Consider the following 18,891-nt stretch of genomic DNA (forward strand, 5'->3'; position numbering starts at 1 on the left):
ATAATATGGTAAAATACTTTATATATCATCCCCAATTATAAAACAATCGTATCTTACCTAGTAATAGTATAATATAGCAGTCCTGCATTAGCCTTAGTTTCATGATGTTTGTTTGTTTCATGCATAATGAAAATTCAAAATTTGCCCACCAGCTGACCCAGATAAACACCGCGGCGCTGTCCGTGGTTCTGCGCACTCGGCTGCCTATGGCGACAAACGTAGCGTCGCTTCAGCACCACGGACAGCGCCCGGGAAGACGGCGCCCCCCAGTGGTCCTTCAGCACCACAGACAGCGCCACGTGTCCGTCTGCCGCACACAATACACAATATGATATCATTTGTCCTCGTCTGGTGTAAGCACCACGGCCCTCAATTTCTAATTAGTTTACGGTCATGTTATCGAACATTAAATATTTCTTTTAATGCCACTATATTTCATCTGCTTAAAGTTATTTTAAATGAATATAAATAGAAGGAATTAATAAACAATATTGTAAAGAAGGGCAGCCTCATTTTAGTTATTATAACACACTAACAAAGATCACGCCAGAATTGATCCACGGAAGTTTATTGGCTGCCTGAGAGATGAGAGGGTTGAGGGGAATCGAAGCGAAGGGATGATAATAAGCCAGAGAGGGAGATTTAGGAGGGTGTGGAGGTGTCTCTGGAAGCTTTGACTTCTTGTGACCCCAGTTTCCAAAATAATAAAAGTGTTTCATTAAGTCCAGGAAGAAGACCGCAGCTCTCGTCATTCTATTTCCCGCACTTACCCGTGAAGGCGAATCAACCCCCTCCCCCCTCCTCCAGTTAGCCTCAATTCTCAACTCCCACCATCCCCTTCCTCCATTTCCCTTCCTCGTCTTTCATTACAAGGACCAGTGGAATGCTCCCTGAGATGTGCCCCCACCTTTAGTCGCACTCCGTGGGCTTCTCATCTGTCTCCACTCTCGTCTCTTTCCTCTGAGTCCTTTGATCCCTTTCAATCATCCCCTCAAGCCTTCTCATCCCTGCCTCGCATCATTTAAGCCGTGGTCTTTGTCATCGAGGTGCTTTTCAAATAGTCACGTCTGTTATTGTTGTGAAATGTTGCTGTAGGAATAAAGGACGAGAGAAAACCAGTGTTTGAACTGGTTGCTGGTAACGGAAAGAATTACTAATTGTAGATTGTAGCCTGTACAATCTGTGTTAAGGAAGCATGTTTCATTTTAAACCAGAGCATCTCATACTGAATCTCATCCTCTGTATATAAGGCATATGCAGTTTCATTTTGTGTGCACGCTGCATGTAGTGATTAACATGTCGTTCGGTTCCTTAAATTGTCACGTTGAAGTTTCTCTGCTGCTGGAGAGAACTGTTTGAAAAGTGTCAACCCTCGCCAGTTACCCGCCAGACAGGCGCACATGTCCAGCTTTCGCTGGTGTGTGAAATCTTTGCGGCCACCTGCAAGACACCGAGCGATACGTCCTCACTTTTTTGTTTTTATTGCACACTTTAATCGCTTGGTAAACATAACTTCACAGTAACAATGCGAGAGCAGAAAACAGAGGCAAATCACTGTGCTGTGAAGCTCGGTAGATCCTCAAACTATTTATAGGTTATTTACACTGGAAATATGAAAATCAAGGAACAGTGCCCGTGGTTATCCCTGTGGTTCGATGAGGCCTTTAGCGCCTGTTATCGCCCTCGAGCACAACTTGAGACCGCTCAGACGTCACACTGCTCGTAGCTCGATGCGTCCTGCCCGTACCGCCGACCCATAAACATTCAAGTACTGTATTTCTGTCATTGCACAGTTGCTGGGTTAGCCGATACACAGGACTCTCAGGAGGAAACAGAAAATTGCACTGGCACCAAAATCAAACAGCTTTGTTGTTGTTTTTTTCTTTTTTGTCTTGTTTTTATAATCTCAACACAAAAATATCATTCAAAAGAACACCGATTTTAAATAGTACTCAAATATTAAAGTCTCTAAGGTAGATAGTTCTCGATGTAGAAAGCAACATGAAGCCTAACCGGAACCTAAACGTTACGTAACCACTGCCATTCTTTGTGACGCAACAATAAATAAAAATGTGGACGTGAAACCTAAACAGATGAAATTTGCGTCATGTAAACACAAAAAAACAAAAACAAAAAAACTCAGATCTACTTTTACGAATATTTAATTTGAACCTGATTCCACACCAGTGTGTCAGTGTGACCTTCAGTTTTTACTTTTAGCGTTGTTTTGGCTCGATCGGTATTATTTTAATATTAAAAAAATAGTGCAGGCTAAACTTTCAGAGATGAGCGGAAATAAGAGTAATAATAATAATAATAAAGATATATAGCTTAACTAAGGCTACGTGAAAATACTGTTTGAACTACAGTCAGTGGTGATCCTTAGGTAGGTCCCAGGCAAAGGCGTATGTACTAGTTCCATCAACAAGTGTCCAGATTAAATTAAATGAACACAGCCCTCTTTCCTATTCACTGTCCTGACTTATTATGTTACTGTTGCAAGGTTAGACAAACCATAATAGAGCAGGGGTCCATTCCCATAACAAATAGTTGATTGAAAACCTGTAAACTTAATTAATGCGCATTAATTCTTCAAAGTGAATTTTCCCGACATCCGTTAGCATGGTAGCGTTATCACTCTCGATTCATTGCTATTGTTTAACCTAGCCACAGTTACGTGGAAAGTTAGGCTTTAGCAAACTCTGGTTGGGCCTCTACATTGCTTTTTCCTGATGGCGTGCCCCCGCCTGTAGTGTGATACACACTCCGATTTCTGCTGTCTTCTGAAGTCTGTGCCAAGACAAAAAAAAGAGCTTATAAAGACAGATGTATGTGCAGGGCCAGATCCTTGTAACATTCAATAAAAATTTTGTGTTCCAAAAAAAAAATCAAAAATAAAAAGAAAAAACAAATCATACAGTTTCTCACCCTCTCCACACGTTGCAGTAACTGGTAAAGCTTTTTGTCTGTGTACGTTCTGATTTGGTTATGTAGTAATATAATAAAACACGTAAAACATACCGAAAACACCCTCCGTATTCAGAACGGGACGTAATCCGAACACAGCAGTGGTTCCTTTGTGTCTTATACAGCATCTGATAAAACTAAAATACATCTGTAACAAATACAAAGTCTCTGTCTATGCACAGTCTTTCGTGGTGTCTGTGGAGAGTTTCTTCTATATGAGCACATAAAAGCAGTTTCCATAGAGGCAATGACGGCAAGTCTTGGAATTCACTGAATTCAGCTTGATATCAGAAGTGGGATTTTCTGGTTTCTTGAACAGCCACTCGCGTGGTCCATTGGCTACGTGTCACTGGCGGTTCTCGTCACCCCCTCGAGCCTCGCCCTCACTACCTGTGGCCCGGGCCCCTGTGGGTGGCCGTGTCCCCGACTAGATCCTCCTCCACGACGTTAAGGTAGCCCTCCTTCTCCACGCAGCCTCTCAAGACCTGCAGCACCAGCCGGAGCCTGCGGTCCATGGCCTGCAGGTGAGGCTGGATGAGAACGGGAGACAGGCGGTCGCGCAGGAGGGACTCCTCCATCAGGGAGCTCAGCTGGTACTCCTCTTTGGCCAGCAGTTGGAGACGCAGGAAAGTGGACTTCCTCACCCTGAAAAAAAAATGTATTCATGACATGACGGTAAAAAAGAAATAATGCAAGGTTTCTCACACTGAGGAGAAGGAGTATGTTATAATACAACATCTCATCCATACATATAAATAGTTCATATCCTGAGATTGTTTTCATATGTTCCTTTGGACTAGCAGGGTTAGAGTTAGGGTTAGGGCTAGGGCTTGCATTCACAGACATTCAAAAGTCTAACCTGCAGCACTGGCTGAGAGGGACCAGGATGGACATCTCATCATGGGAGTGTTTTCCAAACCTATCAGGGCGGAGGTAAAGAAGAAGAATGAGTTATCACGGTTATGGGCTCAGCTTATCAGATGGCTTTTCAGATTTAGCTGTCATAACAGCCCAAGTAGTTAAATGCCTTTACCCTCTTCCATTGTCGAGGTGAATGATGAAGGTGTCGTTTCCAAATTTCTCGAAAGTCTCATAATGATGGCGGTCCATGTTACCTGCACGGGGTGAGAGAAAAATAATGTAAAATACTTTGTGTAGACATGGACAAAACCAGAATGGGGAAGAATCAGTGCATCTGTTAACACGCTGACGTGTCGTTCTTTTCCTCGTACCCATTAAAAAGTCAAAGATGGTCATATCCATGACGTCCAGCAGTCGAGTGCCACGGTCATACGGGGGCGTCTGTTTCACCTCATCACAGTAGTCTGGATCCACCTCCCACCTGAGGAAAGAAGATGTAAAATGATTCATGAACTTAGTCAGAGGTAGTCATTGCAGTCACGGAGCGTGTCGAGCGCTGACGGTTCAGTGAATGCAGCTCACGTACTCGGCTTTCTTGCGTTTGTGGTAGGAGCGCCTCCAGGGGTTCCTCCAGGTCTTGCGTTTGGCCAGGTTCAGGTCTGGCAGGAAGGCGGCCAGGGAGCCCTCGATCTGGTCCGGCTTGCCGCACAGAGCGTGCTCGGTGGAGCAGTAGTAGGAGCACTCGCCGTAGAAGCAGATGTTGTTGGCTGGCGACAGGAGAGGGAAGACAATGATATAGAGGTGCTGAAGGAGGAGTGGGGAGGGGTTTGTGTGTTATCCATGTGGCTTAATATGACTGACAAAAAGAAAAGGTAAGGTACAGTGGTGCAATCAAATAGAACCTGACCACTGTTACCAATGTCTTTCAAGAAATCTATGTGAAATCTATCTATGTGTATCAAAACTTCAAAATAGGAAAAAGATGAAAGTAATAAGACTGGAATTACTTAAAGAATGACTGGACAATTTAATATAACTATTCACCAAATAGGTGGCATTTGCTTGTTGTAACTGTCTAATACTAAACTTTTTTATATATATTATTAAAACACACACACAAATTGTGTTTTATCCAGTCTCAGGCAACTGTGCAGTATTTTTTTCCCCCAGTCCTTTTGCCAAAACTCATAAGTAAAAATCCTTTACCTGTTTCAAAAGAGACACAAACCTCCAGTTTAATCAGTGTTTTTTTGAATAAACAATGGACCAAATAAAACTCTAAATAAATCATCTTTACTTTATACTACTGTATTTTTGCATACATAAATAAATTAGATTTAAAACCAATAACAGACCAATCCATGTAAATTGGAAATTTCTTTTGGTTTTATAAGTTTTATTATTTTATTGCTATTTTTTTAAAAATATATTATGATTGTTATACATGCTTGTATACACAGTGTGAACCAATTTAATTTGTTTACCACCAAGCCTTTGACTGTCTAATGTCTTACAGTGCCACCATGTGGAGGGTTTTGCTATGACTTTAATAGCTTTTCTTATAATACCAAGTGCTAAAATACATTCTAGGAATTTCCTTTGCCTGGAAGATTAGACCAGGACATTGTAACCCAGACTGCCCTCAACTACAGCCATAGTTCGCTTGAAGCAGAAATGTCTTACTATAAGCCAATAAGATATGGTTATTCTGAGCTCCCTCCGACTTGGATGTGCAATGCAGCCAAAGATCCACATCACTCTGGCAAGCTCGCAGTCTCTACCTGGCGAGATGAAGAAGGTCCTCCACAGCTTCTTATCCCGCGTCACGTCTCTGATCTCCCTCGTCATGTTAACGAGTCGCCCCGCCACCGGAGGCACTCTCCGGAAGTCGAGGATCCTGCAAAGGTAAGGCAAGAGGTGTTTAGTATCAACATTTAAACACAGAGTCTGGACCGCCAGCCAGATTAATATAGCTACGCCGTTTACATAAAGCAACGAAGCAGTTCTGTTTGCGATTTTCAAATTTGCTTTATTTTTGCTCTGAACAGATGAAGGTACAAAGGACATTCAGTCTCCCACTCGTTCCCCGCGGCGCACCAAGGAACGGTAAGTGTTTCCAGCTAAGCGGGAGAGGGCTGAATTATGAGCACCTGCTGTTTGTGCGAACTCCTTCCTCTACTTTCCTGGTTTTATAAGGGGCTTTGACATACAGGCATAACATTATGACCGCTGACAGGAGAGCATAGCAATACCACTCCTTGACAGAAGCAGTCATCCCTGGCCTGACACAGACTCAAATAATAAAAAATGGTTTAGAAACAACTCAGAAAAACATGAAAAACAGCACAAGGTGTTGACTTGGCCTAACCAAATATCTGTGGGATACTCCCCTCCCAAACAACCTGTACAACCTGTATAACCAGCACAGGTCACCCTCAGAATCTCCATGTCCATTCTCTGATGAGTCACTTTTGAAGGCACGATACCAGGTGGTCATAATTTTATGCCTGATCGGTGTATATAAACTACACACCATCGTGCTTAAAAAATACATGAATGTGAGGATTATGGGTTCCGCGAGCTAAAACTAGACTTTTAATGCTACCGCGGTGAAATATTTTCCTTTTATTCCCGTAAAGCTGACTCAAACGGTTCTGCCGTTGTGCACTGATACAACTTAAACAGCGACAAAGACGTTCGTGTTTGCATAAAAGGAAAGCTTTTACGCTCCACTGTTCAGCAAAAGGTCAAACATGGAGATGCTGTTCTGCACAGACAAAAAAATAATATTTCCAGCTCAAGTTGTCAGTAACCAAATATGCATGAATTCTGTCTGCTCGTGTGACTGCCGCCAAAAGCACCACTTACTTGAGGATGGCATTAAATGCAAACACACACACACACACAATGGGGCAACTGTTTAATCTCAATCTCTTCTAACCATCTGTATTCAGGTTAGTTCTTCACCCCATGGCCAAAAACTCTTTTATATTTTTGTTATGCTCCCATGTCAGAACACTATACCTATTCATCCCCTGTTTAGTCTGTCTCACTGTATGTTTGCTATCCAAGTGACCCCCCTCAACCCATTTGAGACCAAAACCAAGCTGCCTGGGAGGAGGCAGACACACTGAGTGGAACACAGTTGGCGAAACTTTAGCCTACAGAGGACGGCATTCACGAGCTGCAAACTGCACTGTCACGTTGGGCCCTGGTGACAAAAGAGCACCTGTGCTGTGTGTGTGTGTGTGTGTGCGCGCGTGTGTGTGTTCGCGAGAGCACGCTCATGCAGCTTTTACTCGCGCGCACTCTGCCTATCGCACACCCCAGAGTCACAAGGAGTTCACAACAGATGGTAAGATAGCGCACGGGCTGAGAACGGGGGTGGGGAGGTGGGGATCAAAAAACCTCCTGAGATTTAGAAGTAATTACTGGAAAGCAGCGGCGTCACCTCCTCCCTGAAATCTTCTGGATATTTTGGTGCGCACAAGTGGAGCTCAAATTAAAGAAACTTTTTGGCCGCGCAAAACGGCCTCCTACGCCGCATTCCTTATTCGACGCGGGGTAATAAAATAGCTCACGCTCGAGTCCGGAGGCTGCCACGGGTCGGGCTATCTGACTATAATTCACGGCGCACGCAAGCTAAAAACAAACTGCTCTTTAGGGGGAACATGGGAACCTCTCTGCAGCACTAAAACTGTGTTCTGGTGGTAATGGCATGCCTGTGATATTCTGTTTGCCTCCACCGTCCTGCCCACGCAAACCGTCTAACGGAGAGCGAGGCAGCGGGTCTGGGAGCTCCTGAGCATCCCTGTACTACTTCCATTTATCGCCTTCCACCAGAATCCCAAGCAAATCACATTTGACGCTCCTGTTGAAAAGCGCAGTTGACGTCCTCGGAGTCCGAGGATCGCGTCGAGATCAGCATAGTCAGCGGCAAACGGAGGAGATGATCCCCCGGCTCGCAACTAGAATCTAATCCCTTCTGTACTTAATCCCATTCAGATTTTCGCAGTTTAGGCCCATTATGGGGCACACCTCCTGTTCACGATGGGGTAAAAAGCGACGAAGTGGGTGACCTCTTCCTGGAAGGGCACTCGTAAAAGAAAAAAAAAAAAGTTTTATTTTGAGATGGGGACACTCACCTGTCCAAATGAAAAGCAGCAATCTCTGAGTTGTGCCTCTCAAAGTCGGAGAAGTAGAAGAAGTCTGGAGGCGTTTCTTGCTCCCTGGTCTGCCTGGAAGACAGCGATGAATACAACGTTAAACACGACAGATGGAACCCTCTGTTAAGTGCAATCCATTTTTTAGATGGTAGAAACAAGGAGGAACATATTAACAAGGAAAGAAATGTGTGTAAACCAGAAGGTCTTCAACATTTTCCAGGCCAAGGTCCCCCCCAACCTGATGGAGACATTTAGTACTTCCCATATGTGTTCTATGGGCCAGTGCTATTTATAAATATACATTATTATCATCATTTTGCATTCAGTATTAAGCTATCCAAATAATACACAGGTTCAAATATTCATTTTTATATTTCAAACATGTGCAACAGTATGGTGCTGGTAACGTCTTCTGCCTCCATTTATCCCTTTACTAAAATATATACTATGTTAAATATACTATTTACTATACTATATATAAATATACTACTAAAATATGTTGCATTCACGTTAATGTGTATTGAAAGAAATTTGTGGGGGAAAATTAAAAAATATATATATATAGAAAAATGTCCGATCAACCAAAAATTTTGCGACTCCCTCCCCTGCAGTACCTCCTCGACCCCTAGGGGGCCCCCTTTTGAAGACCTATGTAAACCATCTGCTGAGGGGAAACTGCATGAGGCTCTTACTCACATCCTGCAAATTTTCCCAGCACACACACAAACATCGGACACTCACTTCCAGGAGATGTGAGTCACTGCCAACCAAGCCATGGATCTGAGTCAGGAAATCCGAGAAGCCCCTTTTTCTGTCTCTATCTGTGTCTCTCTGTGTCTGCTCACCGGTTTCACGGCAACATATCATATCTCCTCTTTTATTCGTTTGCTTTTGCATGCTCTCACTTGCACATATGCTCTTTGTGTGTGTGCGTCGTGACAGCAGCGCACACTGGCACAATAAACTGCACCTAGCTCCCCTTTGACGCGCTCGGCTAAACCGCACGCACGACGCGCCGCCTCTCGCTGCGTCGCCTCCTCATCTGCCCTCCCTTATCTCTCCTCCTCCTCTTCTCCATTAGTGCAGATTGGACTTGAGGGCGGAGCGGTCCCCCTCCTCCTCCTCCTGCTCCTCCTCCTCCCTTTTCCTCGAGGAGCCGGAGCCCTGACAACAGAAAATGACCTGTCCTCCCATTCTTTCACGTGTCAGCGAAGCAGCTATTTACCCATAAATCATTTTCCTGCCGCCGCAATCCTTTCTTTCCCACCCGGAACAAAGGAAGCGGTGTTTTGATTTTCAAGGTGCGGGGACAGACTGAGGGGCGGCTGAAGAAATGGCAGCGAGGGCCCTTGTTTGTTTTTTTTTAAAAAGGTGACCTTACGAGTCACAATATTGCACCTGTGATGCAGCTCGTTATCATTCAAATAAACTGTGATTATTGCTGTCGTAGATAACCAGCGTGGCTGTAAAGGCTTGGGAACACAAAAAAATATTAAGTTCTAACACTGACATGTTAAATTTGTTGGGGATTCGTTCTACCGTGAGCTTTTTTTTTGCACTGTGAGTCAGAAAAGATGTCAGGTGAAGTTCATTTTTGTGGTGGACAATAAGGAAATGGTTTGTCTTGCACGTCAATACTGGAGTGTGACCACATATGGTGTTTCCTCCTCGAGGCGCGTGCTTTGCAAAATCACAAACACTTTTCCCCTCAGATACGTGTGCACCCTTTATCAGCGAGTGCCTCGATAATAATAAAATTAATAATAAAAAAAGCTCTTTATCTTCTGTAGATTAGGTAGTGCTGTACGCGGTTCACAAAATCTGAGCATGTGTGTGTGTGCGAAGTGATGAACTGCTCGCCTATGTGGACCCGGTTTGCGCTGACTTAGCAGTTTTAAAGCTCCTCCGTGAGCCCAGACCTACACAGTGGAGGGTTATATTAGAGGAAGATGGGAGAGGGGGGGAGGAGGAGGAAGAGGAGGAGGAGGAGGAGGAGGAGGGGAACAGAATAACAGCTGTGACCCAGACTCCACAGACACGCTCCTCTTTTCTCCCTCTCTCTCACACACACACACTCAATGTTTCTGTCTTTGTGAGGATCTTTCATTGACATATTCATTACATTCACCAACCTGTCAACCTAACCCCAACTGTAAATTTGACTCCAAAATCCAGTCTTAACAGGCTTGAGAAAAGGCACGGGGAAAAAAAAGGGCCCACAATGTTAGTACTGCATGAAAAGTAGACCACAAACAACCAGGCTGAGGATACATGTGGGTGACAGAAGGGAAGCTGAGCGCGGGATCACCTCCAGGTCAGACTTTGTGGAATTAAGCGGGAATAAACTATTTTCTGGGGAGCGGAGATGAAACGGCGTCGTTTCTGGTTTGTTAAAGCGACAAGGACGGTCAGGTGCGATTCAGTCTCACCGTCAAAGGACGAAACACTGATGCATTTAAGTTCTTACCCGGAAATTCAAGGCTGACAATTTGGCTGAAAAATTGCTGGAGTAACAACAAATAGTTGTCTCTAAAACTAAAAGCACCTAAACCAAAAAAGTGGGGGAAAAAACAACAACAACAAAAGAAAAACTATGTTTTCCAAAAGACCTACAGGAGAACCTCATAAAGAAGAATCAGAATGTGAAGAACACTAAACAAACAAATCGTTAGTTTGACTTACAGCGAGATGGTGTTAAAAAAGCACATGTTTGTGAGAGGTTTGACCAATATGAGGAGAAGAACACCCAGGTCAGTGCATTAATGGAAGCTTGGTATTCGTCTATTCGTCCCGTGAGACAAGCAGCTCGAACATACATCCACAGAAGTCAAACTGTGGTTCAGGAGTGGGGTTTGAACCTAACTGGAAACTGGATTACATGAAAGCAATGGCGGCATGGGAGTCAAATGTTCAGGAGGTCGAAGAAAGATGGTGTGTTAGAAAGCTCGCTGTCATGTTCTTGAAAGAAATAAGAGAAAACGGATTCACGTCACCAGAATGTCATCCAGGTTAAAACCGTTGAGTCATTTTTAATTGTGACCGTTGGGCATAAGCCCGCTGACACAGTGATGCTGATCCAACAGCAGGAGAGAAAGGCAGGGAGGGGGCGCAGGGGAGATCTGACATGTATTAATCCGAAGAAGATTTCAGAAGCATGCTCCTTTCTGTCTGTCTTGTCTGGCTATTGTCCCGCACTGTGTGTTGGTGGGTGGCTGAGGAGACAAAAGTAAGAGGCATGGATACATTTCAAGTGTTCCTATCGGCTTTCCAGTTTCAAGTAGATCAAGAACAAGAATAGAAAGAAGACTTAAGATTGGCTTTAGTATTTTATGTTTTTCTGGTTTGATTTATCCATTGTCTTGTTCCCAGTGGTTTAAATCAAATTTCCTACTACACACCATGCGCCCCGTCTCTGACGTTTCCTCTCTCACCCCCCTCCCTGTTTCCCCTCCCCAGCTAAGGAGAACAGCTGGTTGTTCCACAAACTAATTTCACCACATTCTATACATTTCCATCTCCCTCGAGTTTGATCAGGCGTCCAAAAGCTTTATTCGCCGCCAGAGGAATCCGCCGGGAATCTTTCTAGGGGCTCCGCGTTTTTGGAGGGAAACAGGCGATTAGCGCGATGCATTCAGGACACTCTGTCTGTAGATGGCATCTTGTTGAGCACTCGCGGCACCTCTCCAGGTGACAGACAGGTGGGGGGTGGGGGGTGGGGGGGGGGGGGGGGGGTGGGGGGGTGGTGGAGGTACTGGAATGGAAGATTGGGAGATAAACCCTCTTCAGCTTGGTGATTTGACTTGGAGTGTCTCTCTGTGGCACTACATGTAGAAAGTACTATATCTGAGAGAAAACTGTCAGGGCTGCGTGCACGCACTTGAGTTCACATCTGTAAACAGCAGCTTACTCTGTGGGTATATATAAATATATATATATATATATATATATATATATGCTATTTTGCTTGCATTTTTTTGCCCAGCGTCTGCTTATTTCTCTTCTTCAGCATCCAACTGGCATCGGAGAGGGATCTGAGAGCCCCGGCCCAGGGCCCTAAGGTAGCTGTCTAGATTGAATTTCAAATCAGCCTTACACAAGTTGTGTTCTAGCCGCAGCTATTTTCAACACGCGGGGTGAGACACTGCCAGGAGGAAAAGGCGAGTCATCTGCATGTGTGGGAAGCAGTATGGGCGATATTATCATAAGAATGCGAAGAAGAAGAAGAAGAAGGAAAAAAAAAAGCGTTGTGAATTGAAGAATATGGATGATGGCCCGAGCCAGCGCTTTGATTTCTAAGTTATTAGATACTCGTGTGGCGGGAGGTATAGCGCGGAATTGAAATGCGGACGGATCAAGATCATCAGCGATGCGCACGGCATGTATGTGCAGGTCTGCTGCGAGTTTGGAGGTATAAATATCCGCTTGCTGAGCTTTGCATGAAGTGAGTTATTAGATATTTTAGTACCACAAGGGAGCTAACTTTTTGCACATTAAACTATAAACTCTTAGTAAGTAACGTGGGCTGCAGTGACATGCTGGATAAATTTAGGATGCCGACTGCGTAAATAGGTCAGCTTTGTGTCGAACATGTTGACGTGTCACAGTGTTTACGTTCATCCCAAATTGCAGCGGCTCCTGCTGTCAGGCATGCTAAAAAAAAAGAAAAAAAAAGAGAGAGACTTGATCCAATTATCTATTACAATCAGAATTCAAGCTAAATGTGTCATGGTTCTTTTATTTGTGAATATGTTTCCTGTTTTATTTTGTTAAGCTCCTTGGTTTCCTGTCTGTTGTGCCTTGTGATTGCTGATTGGTTTCTCCTGGCGTGCTCCGCCCTCATTAGTTTCACCTGTGTCTCATCATCCCATCCATCCTATATATAGCCCTGGCTTTCTCTTTGTTCCAAGTAGTTTTTATCCCCATGATATCTGTCTGTCTGATTTTTTGTCGCTGTGATCCTGTCCCGTGTTTCTGCGTTCTTGTGTTTGTCTTTGATTTTTGGAGCGCCAGCAGCGCCTTTAGTTCTGTTTATTAAATTCATTCACTTGGAACCCCGGCCTCGTCATCCACTTGGGTCCACGTCTCCCTCATCCCATGACAAACTCGACACACTAATCAAGGTTAGAATACCCTTTCAAATTGAGGGCTATGCTGCTTAAACCGATGCATGTAAAAATATAGCTGAAAATGTCCCTCGTACAAAGTTTCAGTTGTGTGGTTTACTTATGTGTGGCTCCGATTGGTTGCATGGGGGGGGGGGACAACAAGCAGTAGATCAATCACCTGAAAAAATCCTTTGCTCATGCTTACGGATACTGCAGACAGGCTGAATGGACTTCTCATTGTCCTCTCCTTTTATTGGTGCCTATTTATGTCCTTCTTTTAAAACCAACTTTTATATTATTACATGGCATACATCAATAAACAGTTGTATTTGCTTGCTACATTACACAAGCCTTTTGTTAACATTTGTTTATTGGTTATAAATGATACATTTAGGGTTAGAGTATTGTAAAAAGCATATCCTTCCCAGCACACTGCAGTATGTTTTAAATGGGACTAATATTATGGTAATAGGCAAAGTTTTCATAGACTGTGTTATGTTCTCTATCTTCCAAATGATCCCTTTCAGTCTGTCTCCCCTCTTTCCTTCCGGTCCAGATATGTCCCTCACTCTTTCATGCGTGTCTGACCTTCTGTCCGCGACGAAAGCTGCGAGCAGGAACCGAGGCCTAGAATTTAGAATATAAATACAGGGCTTTGGTTGAGGCTGCATAGCTGTGGGCTAGGTCACTATCTGTGACCACCAGCTCTCTGGCAGCCCTTGAGGTGGATGACAGAAACCCTCAGGACCAGAGTAAACTGTGTCTCTAAGCGAGTTCCTGTGCGCGTTGTTGTGTGCGTGCGTGCGAGGTTGAGTCATAACCGGGAGTCAGAAGAGAACAAACGTGCCTATCCAACTGTCTCATCTGGCCAGATGGCTGCAAGTCTCTGTTTGTATTTGTCAGGGATCAGGCCGTGGCTTATAAATTTGCAAAGGCCTGCTGCTCTCTAGCTGCCCTCTAGTTGTACAGTCAAATGAGGCAGAGTAGACGCACGGACCTGGAGATCAAACTAGAGGTTGATGTCAGTATCTAAATATGTGAACGAAAAGCTTTTAACCGCGTTTCACGATAAGCTGTTGAAGACAGTTTGTTGCCCTGAGGAGGACTGGATGCATGCAGCGTAGGTGTACATCATAAATAACATAAATAATAAAACTAGTTTTCTCTTTTAGTAGTGTCACTAGGGTAAAAACTTTTTTTTTTTCAGTGATGATGGGCAGCTTGGTCTTTCGTGATAAGATATCAAGTCAGATTTCTCTGGGATTATCCATCAAAGTCAGTGTCAGTGCATGATTAAAGGTTGTATCTATTTCCAGAACATACGACTGCACAAATATTATTCATTTCTAAAGTTTTGTAAGTTTATTAAATGTCTGCAATGAGTCTTAACAAATCTTGCTCTAAGTTTCAATATAAACACCAGACATTAGGTCCATCATCAGCATGTGTTATCCATCTGCATCGCCTTTATTTTTAAAAAATGCACCTCAGCAAGAACCACAATCTCCCTGCTACAACAGCACTATCTATCTGCTGTAGGTGTCTGTTATTTTTTCCCCCCTTAACCTTATTTAGAAACAGCACGTACGACATATCGTACTGGCCAGAGAGTTCTGGTTTGAGGATGTGCAGCAGTCCCGCCGCGAGGCTTGCACCTAAATTCCTGCTCGTTTGCCTCGGGCTGTTTTCAGCTGCAAGAGCTCCAAATCAGCGTCTGGTGGAATCGCGACGTGGAAGTGTCTGACAGCGAGAAGTGGGCTTGCTTGGGTTTTGGAAAGACGGACCCAGATTCAACCGCGGCTGTCAGTTCACTTTCCTGACAGCCCAGGACCACGCTCCGTACAGGGGCCCCGACGTTAGAACGTGGACGCGCTCCCTCGGCTGAGATTTAAAGTGAATGTTAAAGTGAATGTGATGTCCCGTAGATGCATCTTTCTGGACAGTGAAGCTCGAACATGCAATTGAAGTAATTTGAGAATGAAAACACCTTGTGCTGTTCTTCATGTTTCTTTGGAGTTTTTGTGTGTGTCAGGCTGCATCCTGCACGCAAATGTGTTTCTGTCATTCAGCCGAGCCCACTGGCTAAAATGTGGCAGCCAAAAACACAGTTGACTCCACGTCTCTATCAGTGCTCCTTGAAGCTGCAACTATTTGCAGAACTGCTACATAAAAATGCATTCTTCCCCTTTGGTGTACCTAATGAACTGGCAAGTGAGTTTATGTGGCAACTATGTGAATCTCAGTTGTACTTTTTTTTTTCTTCCAGTCTCAGTGTCCTCCCTGCTCCACATTACACTTATTTCTTAATTGGCTGGCATGACACACGCTCAGCCCCGTTCCCCTGGGCTTACAGTGTCAGTGTAAGCTAAAGAGCTGGAATGATGGTGGAGAACCAGAATTATATCTGGGCCTTTTGGGATCCCATCTCCGCAGCATCCCTATCTTAAAGGGCTGCCCGAGTCCCCTCAGTTGTGAGCGTGTTTGGAATAAGCATGAAAGGCCTGCAACTCTTAATAGAATCCCTGTTGCGTTTCCCAAAAAGCTTCATTTTGATGAATCAGGTGCATTGCTTTTGTTGCTCCATAAGCTAAAAAATAACTTGATGCCGTGCATCACTGAACATGCTAACTAATGGTAGATTTTACTGACGTTCTATGAAATTGACAGCACGCTCGGAGCAGATTTGAGGGAATTAAATTCAGCGTGTCTCTTTAATCGGATTGGTACGAGATTAATAAAAGTAATGCACAGTCACAATAGAATTATTAAAAAAAAAAAAAAAGTGTGGGTTTCGGTGGTGGTGGCGTGACGTGCCTTCGCTACAGGTTCGCAGACTGGCACAATGTGGCTGCTTTCAAGTATGCGACACATGTTGTATGTGTATTCACCGGGGGGGATTATATACTCAGAGGATAGGACAGGTCTTTATGCATATGGTTACGTTCAGTCTCCGTCTCTCTCTCTCCGTCTCCCACACTATCACCCGCAGCAAACGCACATTGGCTTATCCTCGACAATCAGGGCTGCTCCGGCGACGCAGCGGCACTTCCTCGTATTTACATATCCATCCACAGTGGATTAACTGCATTCAATGGCACGAGTCTGAGGCGATTCTTCTCTATTCATGACAGGCTTTTCGCGGAATGCGATGTATGAATTATGCAGGGCGTACACAAAACAGCAAGGTTAGCCTCGGGTCGGCCGTGATTAAATGTTAAAAAACACAAGCTTGGGGATGTTTGTAGGCTAGTGGCAGCGAATACACTCTAATATAACAGTAAATCCTCCTTCATGACCGTTCCAATGTTCTGTTAGTGTTGAAAGAGTGTAAAGGCTCATTTAAAGTATGACAGCGTAACCTCTGCTGGTGTGAGCCATTTCTACCTGTGCGTTCATCAGTCTGGCTCAGTTGGACCCTTTTTGACAGTTCATTTTTGTTTCTTCTTCCTGCTTCACTTTCAACAACAGCGGCTGAAACTTTCGCCAAAAGTTCGCTGCAGACGAGTCGCACCAATTTTTGCCTCTAGGAAACACCGATCTTTAATGATCCAAAACAGCATTTGAGAATTGCCAAAATGGAGAAACAGTGGGAAATACGAAAGCGGAAACACGCTACTACCAAGGGTAGTACATTTCTACAGTTACTTTTGTACGGAGATGCACATCAGGGTACGCCGTTAAACTGACGCGGAGGTATAGCCCACGAATAAGAAAAGGTGGTGATCCAACTGTATGATCGCTCTGGCAGATGCATTTTGTGGTGCTGTTAACCCTTCACGACTGAACAGATCGCCGGTGACCCGTTAAATCGCACGTTTTCTGAATTACCGTAACTCACAGTGGTTTGCGCTATTGACAAATTTCAAAGTGCGGCTGAACACTGGAAAGTCGTGCTTTCGTCTGGAAGACCTTGGTGACAACTGAAGGGCATAACTAGCTTCATTTTTACCAACAAATTCTTCTGAACAACTCCCTGGTCTTGCGTCACTTCCCAACCGGCAGCCAACTAGTGATGGAGGTTCTTTTGGTTCGGCTCACCAGAGAGACGGCTTATTCGGCTCATAACTGGCTCCTCAGAACCAGGAATCTTTGGTCTTTGATTGACATACAGAGGCCACCACCGTACATCTTGACTAATCACGTTTGGCTTTAACAGAAAAACTAAAAACCCAACTAATCAGCTCCCAGCGACATGAACCGACTCCGGGTCATTCACTTCAAAGAGCCGACTCTTAGAGCCGGCCCGTTTACGACCAAGGCATCACTACAGCCAACAGCAGCGTCATCATTACTGTAATGGCAGTTTTTTTCCAGAAAGCGCAACTTCCCAGTGTTCAGCCACACTTCGAATTTTGTCCATCGGTGAGTTGTGGTAATTCAAATACCACAAGCTTTTTTTAAATTCGGATGTTCAGGTCTTAAAGGGTTAAACCTTCTTGAAAGAAACACAAAAATATTTCTGTTATTTATCTCAGCCCACTGATCAAAATAACAGAAACATGTGTTGACACAACACTACAAACCAGAACGAATGTTTTGGCAGGGGAGTGTTTTCTTGAGCACGCCGACACTGCAGCCTGAGAAAGCGCTCCTTCCACCCTGCAGCATTCCCACACATGCTACATTATTGTACAGCATTTCCAAAGCCACCTGTTCCAAAAAAGTGTCCAACACTTTGGCAGCTATACCAAACTGCATCTGTATCAGGAAATCCACCGTGAAATGATTTATGCAAAAGATTCGCTCGGAAATGAGTTCACCACGAGCACCGTGGATTACTTCCCCTCGTCACACTGTCGTGAATATCGCACCCAGCCACCCGAGGAGCGCTGGACACCATTACACTTAGAGGAGGTCAGTCCCTCCACAATCTATTCCAGCAGGAAATTCTTTCAGAAAGCCTCCACCAGTTGTCTCTATCCCTCATAGCTCCAGGAACTGTGAGCGAAGTAGGAGGAGGAGGGTTGGATAAAGATGTGGAGGGACTAGAATCTTCAAAGAACCAAAGGCTAGATTTGAATTTAATAATGCAAGGAAAAAGTTGTAAAAGGCATTCACCTTGACACTCGGCCTTACCGCAGGAAACAAAAGATCAGCAAACTTTACGAAAGGCCTGCATTACTTTTAATAATGAAAACAAACTGTATACCTTTTAGCTCCCTGGGATCGATGGGGATTTCAAGAGCTTTCCACGTAAGCGTGGGTGCGCACGTTTTTGTTTATGTAAGCAACACAAAATCAATGAGCATTATACCACAAGTCTTCATCTCATAGGGGCTGCTGATTAATAAGCCCTGGTATTCAGCATGAAATGTGAGCTGCAGCTGATGAGAAGAGTGGGAAAAAAATCCCGGACTGAGCTCGGCCGCAATGTGCAGAATCTGCTGGGGTTAGCAAAAAGTAGTCCCTGTTCTCTGAGCGGGATTTGGGGAAAGATACAAAGAGTCGGAGCCACGCTTTAGAGCATCGCCTATCAGTTCAAATTCCCACACATTTTTCTCCGTCGTCGGGAGCGTGATGGGAAAATGAAAGGGCGGAAACTGCCGCGCGTTGACTTTGAGCGCATACAGTTTAATTAAAATCGCCTCGTTGCGGGACAGTTGCGTGCATTCTTCCAGTCGCAACATAAATTTGAGGTAATTGAAGATTATAAAAATAAAAATAAAATTAAAAAAAAAAAATCTCTGATGAGGTTCCACGCTTGGGATGAAGTTCAAGGAAAGTTCCTCGACTGCGAAACTGCCAGACGACTGGGCCAGAATGAGCGCAGAGGAGGCGGAAATTTAAACACA

At 44.3% G+C, this 18,891-nt stretch overlaps 1 protein-coding gene across 1 annotated transcript in view; it reads right to left on the reverse strand.

Moving 5' to 3' along the window:
* Positions 1 to 1,457: 1,457 nt before the first annotated feature.
* fam20ca (FAM20C golgi associated secretory pathway kinase a) overlaps positions 1,458 to 18,891 on the reverse strand; it is a 34,044-nt gene continuing 16,610 nt past the window's right edge. The window contains exons 4-10 of the mRNA XM_047571884.1: positions 7,974 to 8,066; positions 5,610 to 5,725; positions 4,415 to 4,595; positions 4,200 to 4,309; positions 4,001 to 4,082; positions 3,827 to 3,886; positions 1,458 to 3,612 (exon numbers count right to left, since the gene is read on the reverse strand). Of these exons, the coding sequence (XP_047427840.1) occupies positions 3,354 to 3,612; positions 3,827 to 3,886; positions 4,001 to 4,082; positions 4,200 to 4,309; positions 4,415 to 4,595; positions 5,610 to 5,725; positions 7,974 to 8,066 (901 nt within the window). The 3' untranslated portion in view covers positions 1,458 to 3,353. The remainder of the gene's footprint in view (positions 3,613 to 3,826; positions 3,887 to 4,000; positions 4,083 to 4,199; positions 4,310 to 4,414; positions 4,596 to 5,609; positions 5,726 to 7,973; positions 8,067 to 18,891) is intronic.

Source organism: Mugil cephalus, chromosome 20 (assembly GCF_022458985.1).
Source record: "Mugil cephalus isolate CIBA_MC_2020 chromosome 20, CIBA_Mcephalus_1.1, whole genome shotgun sequence".
NCBI classification, from domain to species: Eukaryota; Metazoa; Chordata; class Actinopteri; order Mugiliformes; family Mugilidae; genus Mugil; species Mugil cephalus.